Below are 15,154 nucleotides of genomic sequence, written 5' to 3'. Positions count from 1 at the left end.
GGTCACAACATATGTATCTTGGGAAGGCAGTCTACTGTCTCCAATCTTGACAGGGGGTCTGGCTGGGAACCAGGAAGAAGGGGAAACATTTCACACCTTCTAGCGCTTTTGAAAAGAGATGTCAATTACAGCCTGACATTATCTGTGAGAACCTTTAGGCAAAGAGTGTTCAGATTAAAATAATATATTCATTGGGGAAGCGGCCATGACCCAATCAAAAACAAGCAATTATAATATTAACCTGAGAGGCTGGTAAAGAAATTTGACCTCCAGAGTAACTCTATAAATTAGGCTTGTCTACTATATAAAGCTGAATGTGTGTATGTGTGTGTGTGTATGTGTGTGTGTATGTCCGGGATTGGCATCTGCACCGTCGCAGCCACAGCCACAAAATTTTGCACAGTCACACGTCTGGACCCCAAGAGCGTCATAGGCTATATTGTGAGGCGAAATTTTAACCCCGCGCGTTCCAATTCACCAAACAATTTTGCCCCTATCTACATAATGGGGAAAAAAGTGAAAGGAAAAGTGTTGGAGGCGTCGCAGCTACATAAACAAAATTTTGCAGTCACACGTCTGGACCCTGAGAGCATCATAGGCTACGTTGTGAGGTGAAATTTTAACCCCGCGCGTTCCAATTCACCAAACAATTTTGCCCCCATCTACATAATGGGGAAAAAAGTGAAAGGAAAAGTGTTGGAGGCGTCGCAGCTACATAAACAAAATTTTGCACAGTCACACGTCTGGACCCTGAGAGCATCATAGGCTACGTTGTGAGGTGAAATTTTAACCCCGCGCTTTCCAATTCACCAAACAATTTTGCCCCTATCTACATAATGGGGAAAAAGTGAAATGAAAAGTGTTGGAGGCGTCGCAGCTACAGAAACAAAATTTTGCACAGTCACACGTCTGGACCCTGAGAGCGTCATAGGCTATGTTGTGAGGTGAAATTTTAACTCCGCGCTTTCCAATTCACCAAACTATTTTTCCCCTATCTACATACTGGGGAAAAGTGAAAGGAAAAGTGTTGGAGGCAAATTGACAGCTGCCAGATGTAAACAAGGGGGACTTAAAGAGTGAGAGCGATGGCGCCAAAGAGTACATACCGTACAGTTGCTAAGGTGAGACCCCGACATGGGATACTCACCACACACGGGGATATGAACACACACATAAAATGCGCCACACACTACCATGTGCTTGAACACATATACCACCCTCAGCACACATTTCACCACACATACACCAACCTCGCCACATAAAAGTCGAAACACAAAAGTCGCCGCTCAAAACTCACCACGCGCAAAACTCGCCACATGCAAAAAATAGGCTCACGCAAAACTCGCCACAAGTGCAAAACTCACCTCATGGAAAACTCGCCACACGCAAAACTTGCACATGCGGAAAAATTGCCACATGCACAAAATTTGCAACACATGCAAAAGTTGCCTCGCACAAAACTTGCACATACTCAAAAGGCACCAGACATAAAACTCACCACGCGCAACACTCGCCATGCGCAAAACTTGCTGCACACAACTTGCTACACTAACCTGTCACATGCAACTCGACACACAAAAAGTTGCTACACGCATGTTGCCACACAAAACTCATCTCACAAAAGTGGCTACATGCATGTCGCCACACACAACTCAACACACACAACTTGACAAACGAAACTCGCCCTAAAACACACACAAGTCTGGTATTAGCCTTCAAAAATAAAAATCTGATTAATAAGCAGACAAACTACAAGAGCAACAAATGTACCATATAGGAAATACGGCAGCTGTCAGTCACATGACCTGTCTATTATGTGTATGTGTGAGCTAATATATACTGCCAGGGGGAGGGCTTCCTGTTGGCTGGGGATTTATCAGGCTGCCAATTTAGCTTACAAATACTGAGGTAAAAATACTGAGCAAATAACGTGTTAACGAGGTCTAATACAGGAGATCACACAGGTATATACTATATACAGGGGAGATGACACACAGATATATACTATATACAGGAGAGATGACACAGGTATATACTATATAAAGGAGGAGATGACATACAGGTACATACTATATACAGGAGGAGATGACATACAGGTATATACTATATACAGGAGGAGATGACACAGGTATATACTATATACAGGAGGAGATGACATACAGGTATATGCTATATATAGAAGATGACATACAGGTATATACTATATACAGGAGGAGATGACACACAGATATATACTATATACAGGGGAGATGACACACCGGTATATACTACATACAGGAGGAGATGACATACAGGTATATACTATATATAGAAGGAGATGACATACAGGTATATACTATATATAGGAGGAGATGACATACAGGTATATACTATATATAGGAGGAGATGACATACAGGTATATACTATATATAGGAGGAGATGACATACAGGTATGTACTATATACAGGGGAGATGACACAGCAGGTATATAATATATACAGGGGAGATGACATACAGGTATATACTATATACAGGAGATGACATACAGGTGTATACTATATATAAGGGAGATGACAAACATGTATATACTGAGGTGAAAATGAGAGGTGTGAGGTGAAAATGAAAAGGTGTGAGTGCAAAATGAGAGGAGTGAGGGAAAATAGTGTAGTGATCGGAAAATGACAGATGTGAGGTCGAAAAGACAAGTGTTAGGCGGGAATGAGAGAAGTGAGGGAGAAAATGAGGTGTGAGGGAGAAAATGAGAGATGTGAGGGGGAAAATTAAAGATGTGATTGGGAAAATGAGAGGCGTGATGGGAAAATAAGAGAAGTGACGTGCTATAACTAACCACAGATATTTACTATGCCCAGGCAACGCCGGGCTCTTCAGCTAGTACGTATATAAAGTTGTTCACATATTGGGGCAGCGGAGCTGATGTGTTCGAGTCCATATCCATCCCACCCTTAGGGAGCAGAAAGGAGACTACAAAGTTAGACATTTCTGTAAGTTTTCTCCTGTTTATTTTTATAACTGTTTTGCATTTGTATGTCTTTTTATTACCATGTTTTTTATACTTTTTTATTATAAGCACTGTACCTTTTTATATTAAAGCATAAAACTTTAACAAGTTGAACCTTGTATGTTCTAAAGAATCCATAGCCATAAATTGTGTGAGCCTTATGATTAGCAGACAGTAGTAGTAGTAATAGTTCTGGGACTCATCGCCCGTGTGTTCGGTGAGTGGTGGCAGCGTGTATGAGTGGGTGTGTGGCCTGGGTCGGTGTGTGATTTATGCTCCCATTACAGCATAGGACAGAGGTTGAATGCTGGATTGAGAGAGGGGAGATAGATTAACCCTTGCAGGCGCAACCCCAAGTCGCGTGCTGAGAAGTGGGTGACAAATTGGCGGCAGCACGGTGGGATCCGTGACAATTGGCGGCAGCACGGTGGGATCCGTGACAGAAAGTAAAAAAAAAAAATAAAAGTTCAAAAGGTCCCAACATATATTTGATGAAAGACAAAATTTTGGCAAGACTGGCAAAGGTGTAGGGTGGTCTTTACTAGTGATGAGCGAGTATACTCGTTTCTCGGGTTTTCCCGAGCATGCTCCATTGGTCTTCGAGTATTTGTGAGTGCTCGGATATTTCGTTTTTGTTGAGGCAGCTGCATGATTTGCAGCTGCTGAACAGCTTGAATACATGTGGGGATTCCCTAGCAACCAGGCAATCCCCACATGTACTCAGGCTGGCTAGCAGCCGTAAATCATGCCGCTGCCTCGACAAAAATTAAATCTCCGAGCACTCACAAATACTAGGAGACTACCCGAGCAACAAGTATACTCGCTCATCACTAGTCTTTACCCTAGTTTTCACCAACCATGAAAACAAATATATATCCAACCCAACAGGGGTCAACATCTCTCCTATTGTAGATTGATGAGGCCAAAAATGAGAAGATTTTTTTTTTCCCCATACCTGTCATTGTCCATCAGGTCATCGGGAAAGCTGCCGGTGGACAGTCGTTGCATGCCAAGTTCTTGGAGGTCATATTGTTGGTTGTTTTCGAAGTGTTGGATGATATTTCGGACATTCCCAGGTTTTACTGTGTAGAGAAGAATGATGTGAAATACCAGAGGCCATGACATTATAGTGCATGACTACCTCTTGTGTGGCAATTTTTGCCAGCGGAGTGGTCACCACCTCGCTCAGGAATAGACATCATAAAAGGAAGGAGAGGAGCAGGAGTCACGCAGAGAATAGAGTACCAGAAGTTGTGCGAGACAAGCAGATAGAATCTGCAGAGCAAGCTCAGGTTAGTAAAGTTAGCTCAGATGCTGAAGAGACTACAACCCAATTATGGCCAATCCAAAAGGTGTGTCCCCCCATTGGTCTTTGGATCCCTAAGTTGACCTGATGACCCATGCAGACAAAGATGACTGGGTACAAAAGCCAAACTCAAAAATGAAAAAAATACAGTTAGGTTTGTTTGAAAAATTAATTAAAAAAAAAAAAAAAAAGAGTCTGGTCAAATTAATAGAGTTCAGCTGCAATACCAGTCTCAGCCCATAGGATGATTATGGCTCTGTGTCTTCTGTTTTTTTTTTTTTTCACTCTACCCCTTTGATGATACAATTGCATATTTTGAGTGTACTGGTACACAACAGGAACTACAAATTAGTGGCTACATTTCTATCTTTCAAGAGCAGAGCCCAATATGCCCCTGCTTTCCCTCACAGCCTTGAAGTAACATGTTAAAAGGAAACTGCCTCATCAAACATGTTGTTCAATCTGCTTGCATCATGTCATAGGGCAGGAAAAGCTGAGCAGATTGATATATATCTTTATAAGAAAATATTTCATAGAACTAATCATTTAAACCGCTGTTCATTCTGGGTTTTAGGACCGCCCAAAAGACTTATGAGACCGCCCACTGGACTGCTATGCCCAGAATGGGCAGGAGTTTAAATGAAAAAATGACTGGTTCTACTGAATCATTCCTTACAAAGCTATATATCAATCTGCTCAGCTTTTCCTGCTCTATAACATGACCATTTCACTTTAAATGACTGACTTTAGCTACACCTAGAAGAAGCGGATTGCACATGGTCTACAATGTAAGAAAGAGCATTTAATATGAAGTCCATGATAAAAATAGATGATTGCCTACTCTAATAATCTTCAGCAAATCATAAATAATAAAGACCCGGCCAGGATAGATTTTCTGATGGACTCTCTTCACTGGCAGCAAGCAGAGATTTTAAAAATGGTGAATCTTTAAAGCAAAGTATGTAATAAAGTTGAACTTTTCAGTATAAAATGATTGTGAGCCGCAGTAGTTAATAAAACCATAGTTAGATTGTAAGCTCCTCAGCACAAGCTCCCACGGCCTGGTTACAATACAGGAAAGGTAGACGACAGGAAGGCAGAAATGTAGAAGCAGCTTCATGTCCACACACAGGAATATTCAGGTTATATCTACACACAGGGGTTAGTGGCAAATCGCTTTATTAGACCTGAAAAGGTGTCAAGGGAGGTAGACATCGATAAATTAGGTTTACCTTCACCAGGGGACAAGGGGACATGAAACGCTACAAATGGAAAAAAATGGCAGATTAAATAAAATAAAAAAAATGAATGAGCAGCACAGCGGAGGAATCAGCAACAAGCCTAAAAAAAGTGAGGGAGGGGGATCTGCACAAATGTAAGCCGTCCCTTGCCAACAACCCGCAGGAAAATCATTAGTGGTAAATTAAAAATTAATACCATAATTATTATGACAGGATAGAGAAGGGTGGGGTGAGTAGTAGTCACAGCGATCAACCAGCCTATGTATAGCAGCATTGAAGAACACCTCCATATGAACTTTGTTCTCCACCAACCCATGCACAACTATAACCAGTCATACCCTGACCTCCACCAACCCATACATAACTATAATCAGTCATACCCTGACCTCCACCAACCCATACAAATCTATAACCCCTCATACCCTGTCCTTGGCACCAACCCATACATTACTACAAGCGCTCATACCTTGTCCTCCACCAGCCCATATACACCTATATAACCCCTCAAACAATGTCTTCCACCAACCCATACACAACTACAACCACTCACACTGTCTTCCACCAGCCCATACATAACTATAACTATTCATGCCCTGCCCTCCACCAGCCCATACAAAACTATAACCACTCATACCCTGTCCTCCACCAGCCCATACATAACTATAACCACTCATACCCTGTCCTCCACCAGCTCATACACAACTTTAACGACTGGCCTATCTGGACATAACCTATAGTTATATTCATCTTGGTCTTCCTGGTTCATAAACACAGTGAAGACTGACATATAAACACAGCTACTGCTCAGCTTATGTAAAGATAAGTCCCTTTATGAGTCAAGAGAAAGTTGAACAACAACAATTATTGTAAATGTCATTGTGGCCACTGTCAGTAGTCACCATCATATACGATTATAAATATTTAACTGCTGCCGGAGAAGTGGAGGAAGTTACCCTTCTTTCCTCCACAAACATGAAAAACCCCAATAATCTAAGCAATATGGAGAGCCTCCGAGACATGGTCCAACTCCTAGCATCCCAGGACACCACCTCTGACATGGCCCAGCACTCTATTAGTATGAATGTGTAGGTGTTAGCCCTTAGAGCACTGCACTCCAATCAAAAAGCCAACTGGCAAGGATCTCAAAAACTGGACCTCCACCCATCTAATACTGAACCTTTCCTAAGAACATGCCAGAATTTCCATCAAATTTGAAGCCCTGAAGAGGACACAACATCACGGATAATAATCCCACCTCCCACCCCCGAATAGATGCCCCCAAACGTCCATACTCACTGCTTTGAGAAGAACTTTTGGGTTTGCCAATGTATTTGAGAATTGGGTTCCGTCTCTTATCGTCTGCGGACTCGCGGTCCTTCTCCTTTTTTACATTGCTGTTCTATAGAGACAGAAAAGTAGAAGAGTTGACTAAATGATACCATGAGAATCAAGACAACGTTCCCTGAGGTCCTCAAGATCCTTCTATACAAGAACCTCCATCCACCACCAGATCACAAACACCAAGAACAAAGTCTTGGATTAAACTGAATCAACACCATGACACAAGATCACCAACCAGAATTGTCATACAGGGCACTAGGGGATATGTGAGGCCCAAAAATCAGCAAACTTGTGCAATAACAACTTGGAACCCACATGCGATGTTCTCCAGGGCTAAATACACATCACACTCACTCTGACACCAGCAAAAATTGGAAAATAATAACAGGAATGCGAAATATAAACATTTTCTAAATTATAAAAAAAAAACAACAGCAACTCTCACAGCAGCTACTGATCGAGCAACAATGGCGGCGGCAGAAGCAACAGCAGGGGTAGCAGTAATGAGAGTAGCAGCAGCGACGATGGTGGCAGCCACAACAAAGGCAGGGGCGGCAGTAATGATAGAAGCAGTGACGATGGTGGCAGCCGCAACAACAGAAGGGATGGCAGTAGTAGTAGCAGTGATGACTGTGGCAGCCACAACAGCAGGGATGGCAGTAGTAGTAATAGTAGCAGCGATGATGGTAGCGCCATCACCAACAAGGGCGGCAGCAGAAGTGACGACTGAGGCAGCCACAACAGCATGGACAGCAGTAGTAGCAGCAGCAACAACAGAGGCAGACGCAACAATAACAGGGGCAGCAGTAGTAGTAGTAGTAGCAGCGGTGACAGTTGCAACAATAGCAGGGGCAGCAGTAATAGTAGCAGCAACAATGTTGGCAGCCGCAAAACCAGCAGGGTCGGCAGCAGTAGTAGTAGTAACAGCAGTGACAGCCGTGACAACAGCTAGGATGGCAGTAGTAGTAGCAACAACGGCAGTAGTAGTAAAAGTAGCAGTGACGATGGAGACAGCAGCGAAAAGAGCTATGACAGTAATAGCAGTAGTAAAAGTAGCAGCCATGATGGCAACAGTAATAGAAGTAGCAGTGAAAACAATAACAGCAGTAGCAGCAATGACAATGCTGGCAGCAGCAGCAGAAGAAATGACGGCAGCATCCATTGACAACAGTGGCAGGACAAGTAGCAGCAGTAATGACAGCAGCAGCGGTAGTAGAAGCAATGACTGTGGCGGCTCCAACAGCAGGGGTGGCAGTAATAGTAGTGGCAGCGACAATGGTGGCAGACACATCAACAGCAGGAGTGGCAAGAGTAGTAGTTGCAGTAGCAGAGACAATGGTGGAAGCCACAACAACAGGGGCGGCAGTTGTAGTGGCAGCAGCAATGACGGTGGCAGCCACAACAGCAGCAGGGGCGGCAGTAATAGTAGTACTAGCCTAAGCGAAGACGGTGGCAGCTACAACAGTAGCAGAGGTGGCAGTAGCAGTAGTAGCAGCAACGACTGTAGCAGCCATAACACCAGCAGGGGCGGCAGTAGTAGTAGTTGCAGCGACGACGGTAGCAGCCACAAGAACCACAGTGGAGGCAGTAGTAGTAGCAGCAATGACTGTGGCAGCCACAACAGCAGCAGGGGCAGCAATAGTGTCAGACGACGGTGACAGCCACAACAGCAGCAGGGACAGCAGTAGTAGCCACAACAAAAGCAGGAGTGGCAGCAGTAGAACTAGTAGAAGTGACAGCCGCAACAATAGCAAGGGCAGCAGTAGTAGTAGTAGTAGCACCGATGATGTTGGCAGTCGCAAGAACAGCAGGATAGGCGGCAGTAGTAGTAACACTAGTGACAACTGTGACAGCCGCAATAACAGCTAGGATGGCGGCGGCAGTAGTAGTAGTAGTGACAACGGACGTATTATTATTAAAAATATCAATGACAACGGAGACAGCCTCGACAACAGATTTGATGGTAGTAGCAGTAGTAGAGACAACAGTGGCAGTAGTAGAAGTAGCAGCCATGATGGCAATAGTAATAGTAGCAGTGACAATGCTGGCAGCAGCAGTTATGACAATAACTGCAGTAGCAGCAATGGTGGTGGCAGCAGAATAAAAATAGCGGCAGCAGCACAAGAAATGACAGAAGCGTCAGTTGACAATAGTGGCGGCAGAAGCAGCAGAAGTAATGATGGCAGAGGCAGAAACAGCAGCAATGATGGCAGCAGCAGAAGCATCAGCAACAATGGTGGCATAAGCAGCAACGATGGTGGCACAATCAGCAACAAAGGCGGTGTGGGAAGCAGCAGGAACGATGGCAGCGGCAAGAAGAAGAAGCAACAACAATAGAGGCAGCAGCAACAATGGCGACAGCAGCACCAACAGCAGCAGCAACAATGGCGACAGCAGCACCAACAGCAGCAGCAACAATGACGGCGGCAGCATAAGCAATAGCACCAACAATGCTGAAAATGGCAGCAGCTGTAGAAAAAAAACGAACAGCAGCGGTAGCAAAAAGATATTAACTAAACTACTAATAATAAATATAATTCCTATTATAAACAAGACTTGGATGGTTTTTCCCTTCAAATAAACAGAACACTTGAAAATACAAAAAAAATCTAACTACTGGCCATCAATTTTACACAATTCTGTACTTCGTTTCTTACTTTTTTCGTTTTGGGGAAGAATTGGAGCCACTTGTCTTTGTCAGGAAAGATCTGAGACTTCTCGGAGACGCTGGCAGGTCGAAATTCTCGGGAGCTTATTCCAGCATGATTCATGTACGTGCTTAGTGCAAAGGCCATAGGAGAGCTACAGAAAGACAGAATAGCCAGGATCAAGACGTGGTAGGTAGCAAGAGCACCACTCTTGTGCGGATGCAGAGTCTGGTATTGCAGCTTAGTCTTCTTCACCTCAATGAGCTGAACTGTAGCGCCAGATGTAGCCTATGAACACGAGTCTACTGATCCCTCAGTGATCAACTCTGATTTATGTGATCGTATTAAAATCCTGACTACTCACCTTCTCTCTTCTTCATATTTTGACCTAAAAACAAAAACATTATAATAAAAATTAGATACCAAATAATTTAGTTTGACATATGACTAACTTGCACCTCCTTCACCTCTTAGCACCTCACAACTTGAAAAGACAACCATAAAACGCAGCAAGCAATAGTAAACAGCGCATTGTGTGGTGACTGAGGGTACTGCAGGCCTCAATTTACCGAGATCATATTCCATTAAGATTGACTATATAAGTTGTCAGATCTACATGTTGTCAGAGACGGATCTTTCTGCAGTTTCTTCTTGTGCTGCTGTTGACAGATCTCATTAATCCTACACGGTGACTTTTACCAACACATTAATGGTGTCAGTGACCTGTCCATTAGGTTAGTGTATGATACCATAAAACGTGTGTGGGAGACGACAAGCTGTGGAAAGAGCAGCGGCCCCCAGCAGCACATTTTAGGATAGTAGTTTTCTTGTACAATACAGTGACATGTGCTCTCATAATGGTAAGGACAGGGCTGCAAGTGGAGGAGGAAAAACTTAAAACAAAACTACTAAGGATTACACAATCTCTAAAGATGCAACACTTACAGAATCTCCCCCAGCTGTGCAATCTGCTTAGCAGCGACCTGACGCTCCCTCTGAGGGTCAATTTCAAGGTCCAGCAGGTCATTTTCGCCATACAGACTGCCCAGACCCATAGTCCGCTTTGTCCTGGGAAAACGAAAAATGTATGAAACCAAATAAATACTGATCCTGAGTTACCGTAATCCTGTATTATGCAAAAAGTAAAGATGGGAAGGCAACTAGGCAATCGTAAGGTTTTTCTCAATCTCTTAAAGCATGTGGTTCAGTATAGGATCACTGTGGCATATAATCCAAGATCGCAGCTAGTGGGTGGTGCTCAACTATAAGAAATATCGTCTTGATCCAAACAAAGAGAAATGAAAGTGGCACTCACCCCGATGCTGCTGTCAAGTGAAGTCCTTTATTCAAGTATATACATGGACAAACAAGAGTTGAGGAGGCGGCTGGTAGTGAGCAGGGTGCGGGAAGGAGGAAGGGGGACGTCCCCCTTCCTCCTTCCCGCACCCTGCTCACTACCAGCCGCCTCCTCAACTCTTGTTTGTCCATGTATATACTTGAATAAAGGACTTCACTTGACAGCAGCATCGGGGTGAGTGCCACTTTCATTTCTCTTTGTTTGGATTAATCCTGTATTATATCCCAGAGCTGCGCTCACTATTCTGCTGGTGCAGTCACTGTGTACATACATTACTGATCCTGAGTTACATCCTGTATTATACCCCAGAGCTGCACTCACTATTCTGCTGGTGCAGTCACTGTGTACATACATTACATTATTGATCCTGTACTGATCCAGAGTTACATCCTGTATTATACTGCAGAGCTGCGCTCACTATTCTTCGTGTTTTAGCTGCATTCCCTGCTTGTTCAGGGTCTCCACAGCTTGGCCTTGGGATTTCCATTCCCAGAAGTGCAGTCTTTACACTGGCCAGGACAGGCACGGTCGGTACATTACCTGTAGTCTTGTATCTGCTCCTGTATTTCCGGTAACATGGCGTCCTGGGCCTCACTCAGCGCGCTCCGAACATCCTCAGAACCACGTAAACAGGATTCTGCATGGAGGCAGTAGATAAAAGAAGCTGTGGATCTCACACACAGAGTACAGACCGCTATAAATGATGGACCACATATATGTATCACTCACCTATTTCAGCTTGTAGGTTCTCAGGAATTTTAACTCTCAGAGGCTGAAAAACAATAGGACGACTATGAGTGCAAGATCTCTGCTTGCGGTCATTAAAACAGAACATGGCAATTACAAAACAATTAAAAAGTTGCTACAAAAAAAACTGTGATTTCATTCTAAGGGAACTGGAAACACCCATATGTTTAATCCTTTTTTTATTGGTGGTTTTGGGATACAATATGGCCCCACAACACAATGTATCACACACACGGTGGCGCTATAACTTTTCCATCGCCGCTTACCGCACTTTTCTCCAAGAAGATGTTCCACACGTCCTTCCCTAAAGAGCAAGCATCCCGGGCACTGAGCTGCTGGCAAACTTCAGCACACAGATAGAACAGCTGGAAGAGAGCAGAGCAAGTAAAATTCACTGCAGCCGCATGCAGGGGGATCACCATTAAGTGGAGGACATCGGGGGCTCCTTAGACAAAGGAAATCAATTGTTCAAGATTCTGACATGTATTCGAAGATTTCTTGCAAGGTACTGGTATTCATTGTGGAGATCCAGATGGTGAAAGGAATCCTGGGAACACGTATCCAAATTATCTTTCCTCTAGAAGAAAGAATTTGCTCTATTGCCCCATCTACAGGCAGTAAGCGTGAAAGTCAGTGTTGGGTCCATTAAAGAGCTTTGAAAAATGCCATAGTAGGGGATAATTTTCTGCTCATGTTGGTTGTCCAAACGCTTAGATCCCGACCACGGTCTTGAAACCATCATGTATGGATTGGAGATTAACATGCTCCATTAATTGTGTGAGAGAGGGGGAGAGAAAAAGGGATCGAGCCGGAGAGGAAAAAAAAAGATCGAGCGGGCAGGCGAGAAAAAGTGGATCTAGCGCGTGAGAAAAAAAGGGATCAAGAGAGAAAGGGATCAATCAAGAGAGAAAAAGGGATCAATCAAGAGAGAAAAAGGGATCAATCAAGAGAGAAAAAGGGATAGAGTGGGAGATAAAGAGACGCTGTTCTTAGACACCCTCGCTAATGGGGGACACACCTCTGCAAATTAACACAGAATCTAGTAAGAGGGAATTTAGACCACCTAGTAGTATCTCAACACAGAAATCCCATGAAACAGCCATAGGATGGGGATATTCTACTACTCTCAAAGGTGTCTAAACACGGGGTCTTGAAACTATCATGGATGGATCAGAAATGCACATGCTCATTAATTGTCAATGGGACTGCTGGAAATAGTACTCGTCAGTCACATAGACTTTTATAATGGGGCCTGTTATGATCCGGTGACCTTGGAGCAGCATGAAGACTTTCACTGGAGTAGGTGGTAACTATACTGACCGCAAATCCTGATCTTAACACCGCAACTAGAAGTAGCCGTGGGGTGTACCTAACAAGCCCTAGACACCTCGTCACAGCCGGAGGACTAAATACCCCTAAAGATGGAAATAGGAATACTATCTTGCCTCAGAGCAGAACCCCAAAGGATAGGCAGCCCCCCACAAATATTGGCTGTGAGTAGGAGAGGAAAGACACACACAGTCAGAAAACAGGATTTAGCACAAGAGGCCGCTCTAGCTAAAATAGGAAAGGATAGGACAGAGTTCTGTGTGGTCAGTATTAAAACCCTTCCAAAAATATCCACAGCAAATTATACAAAAATTCCTCCATCTAACTAAAGACGTGGAACGTGTATCTGCAACGCAAGAGACTACCAAACTCAGAGCAAGAATACAATCAAAAAACAAGCACACAGCTTGTGTGCCATAGAAAAAGAAACAGACACTTATCTTTGCTGAATTGGCAGCTAAGCAGGAGAAGCCAGACATAGATCAAATCCTTCACAAGAAACATTGACAACTGGAAAGGACCAATGAGTCCTGCAAACCTAAATACTCCAGTCAGAACTGCAATCAGTAGATACACCTGTCCAGGACTGCAGCCCAGAGATAACTGCATTACCACCTACAACCACCGGAGGGAGCCCAAAAGCAGAATTCACAACAGTACCCCCCCCCTTGAGGAGGGGTCACCGAACCCTCACCAGAGCCCCCAGGCCGATCAGGATGAGCCAGATGAAAGGCACGAACCAAATCAGCGGCATGGACATCAGAGGAAAAAACCCAAGAATTATCCTCCTGGCCATAGCCCTTCCATTTGACAAGGTACTGAAGCTTCTGCCTCGAAAAACGGGAATCCAAAAATCTTCTCAACAACATATTCCAACTCCCCATCAACCAGCACAGGGGCCGGAGGATCAACAGAGGGAACAACGGGCTCCACATATTTCCGCAATAAAGATCTATGGAAGACATTATGGATAGCAAAAGAGGCCGGAAGCGCCAGTCGAAAAGACACCGGATCAATAATCTCAGAAATCCTATAAGGACCAATAAACCGAGGCTTAAACTTAGGAGAAGAAACCTTCATAGGAACATGACGGGAAGACAACCAGACCAGATCCCCAACCCGAAGCCGGGAACCAACACACCGACGACGGTTAGCAAAACGTTGAGCCTCCTCCTGAGACAACACCAAATTGTCCACCACATGAGCCCAAATCTGCTGCAACCTGTCAACCACAGAATCCACACCAGGACAGTCAGAAGGCTCAACCTGCCCAGAAGAAAAACGAGGATGAAAACCAAAATTACAAAAGAAAGGTGAAACCAAAGTAACATAGTAACATAGTAACATAGTTAGTAAGGCCGAAAAAAGACATTTGTCCATCCAGTTCAGCCTATATTCCATCATAATAAATCCCCAGATCTACGTCCTTCTACAGAACCTAATTGTATGATACAATATTGTTCTGCTCCAGGAAGACATCCAGGCCTCTCTTGAACCCCTCGACTGAGTTCGCCATCACCACCTCCTCAGGCAAGCAATTCCAGATTCTCACTGCCCTAACAGTAAAGAATCCTCTTCTATGTTGGTGGAAAAACCTTCTCTCCTCCAGACGCAAAGAATGCCCCCTTGTGCCCGTCACCTTCCTTGGTATAAACAGATCCTCAGTGAGATATTTGTATTGTCCCCTTATATACTTATACATGGTTATTAGATCGCCCCTCAGTCGTCTTTTTTCTAGACTAAATAATCCTAATTTCGCTAATCTATCTGGGTATTGTAGTTCTCCCATCCCCTTTATTAATTTTGTTGCCCTCCTTTGTACTCTCTCTAGTTCCATTATATCCTTCCTGAGCACCGGTGCCCAAAACTGGACACAGTACTCCATGTGCGGTCTAACTAGGGATTTGTACAGAGGCAGTATAATGCTCTCATCATGTGTATCCAGACCTCTTTTAATGCACCCCATGATCCTGTTTGCCTTGGCAGCTGCTGCCTGGCACTGGCTGCTCCAGGTAAGTTTATCATTAACTAGGATCCCCAAGTCCTTCTCCCTGTCAGATTTACCCAGTGGTTTCCCGTTCAGTGTGTAATGGTGATATTGATTCCCTCTTCCCATGTGTATAACCTTACATTTATCATTGTTAAACCTCATCTGCCACCTTTCAGCCCAAGTTTCCAACTTATCC

At 44.0% G+C, this 15,154-nt stretch overlaps 1 protein-coding gene across 5 annotated transcripts in view; it reads right to left on the bottom strand.

Moving 5' to 3' along the window:
* The window catches only part of ARHGEF11 (Rho guanine nucleotide exchange factor 11), a 184,052-nt gene that overhangs the window by 41,506 nt on the left and 127,392 nt on the right, over positions 1 to 15,154 (bottom strand). For 3 of the 5 annotated variants that reach the window (XM_069728333.1, XM_069728315.1, XM_069728350.1), the window contains 9 exons: positions 11,906 to 12,004; positions 11,622 to 11,664; positions 11,433 to 11,529; positions 10,481 to 10,603; positions 9,900 to 9,923; positions 9,545 to 9,689; positions 6,843 to 6,945; positions 5,538 to 5,567; positions 3,955 to 4,081 (listed from right to left, as the gene is read on the bottom strand). In XM_069728333.1, coding sequence (XP_069584434.1) covers positions 3,955 to 4,081; positions 5,538 to 5,567; positions 6,843 to 6,945; positions 9,545 to 9,689; positions 9,900 to 9,923; positions 10,481 to 10,603; positions 11,433 to 11,529; positions 11,622 to 11,664; positions 11,906 to 12,004 — 791 coding nt within the window. The remainder of the gene's footprint in view (positions 1 to 3,954; positions 4,082 to 5,537; positions 5,568 to 6,842; positions 6,946 to 9,544; positions 9,690 to 9,899; positions 9,924 to 10,480; positions 10,604 to 11,432; positions 11,530 to 11,621; positions 11,665 to 11,905; positions 12,005 to 15,154) is intronic. The other 2 variants (XM_069728322.1, XM_069728341.1) reach the window with 1 other exon arrangement.

This window comes from Ranitomeya imitator, chromosome 1, assembly GCF_032444005.1.
Source record: "Ranitomeya imitator isolate aRanImi1 chromosome 1, aRanImi1.pri, whole genome shotgun sequence".
NCBI classification, from domain to species: domain Eukaryota; kingdom Metazoa; phylum Chordata; class Amphibia; order Anura; family Dendrobatidae; genus Ranitomeya; species Ranitomeya imitator.
This window is presented reverse-complemented; position numbering and strand designations above follow the sequence as displayed.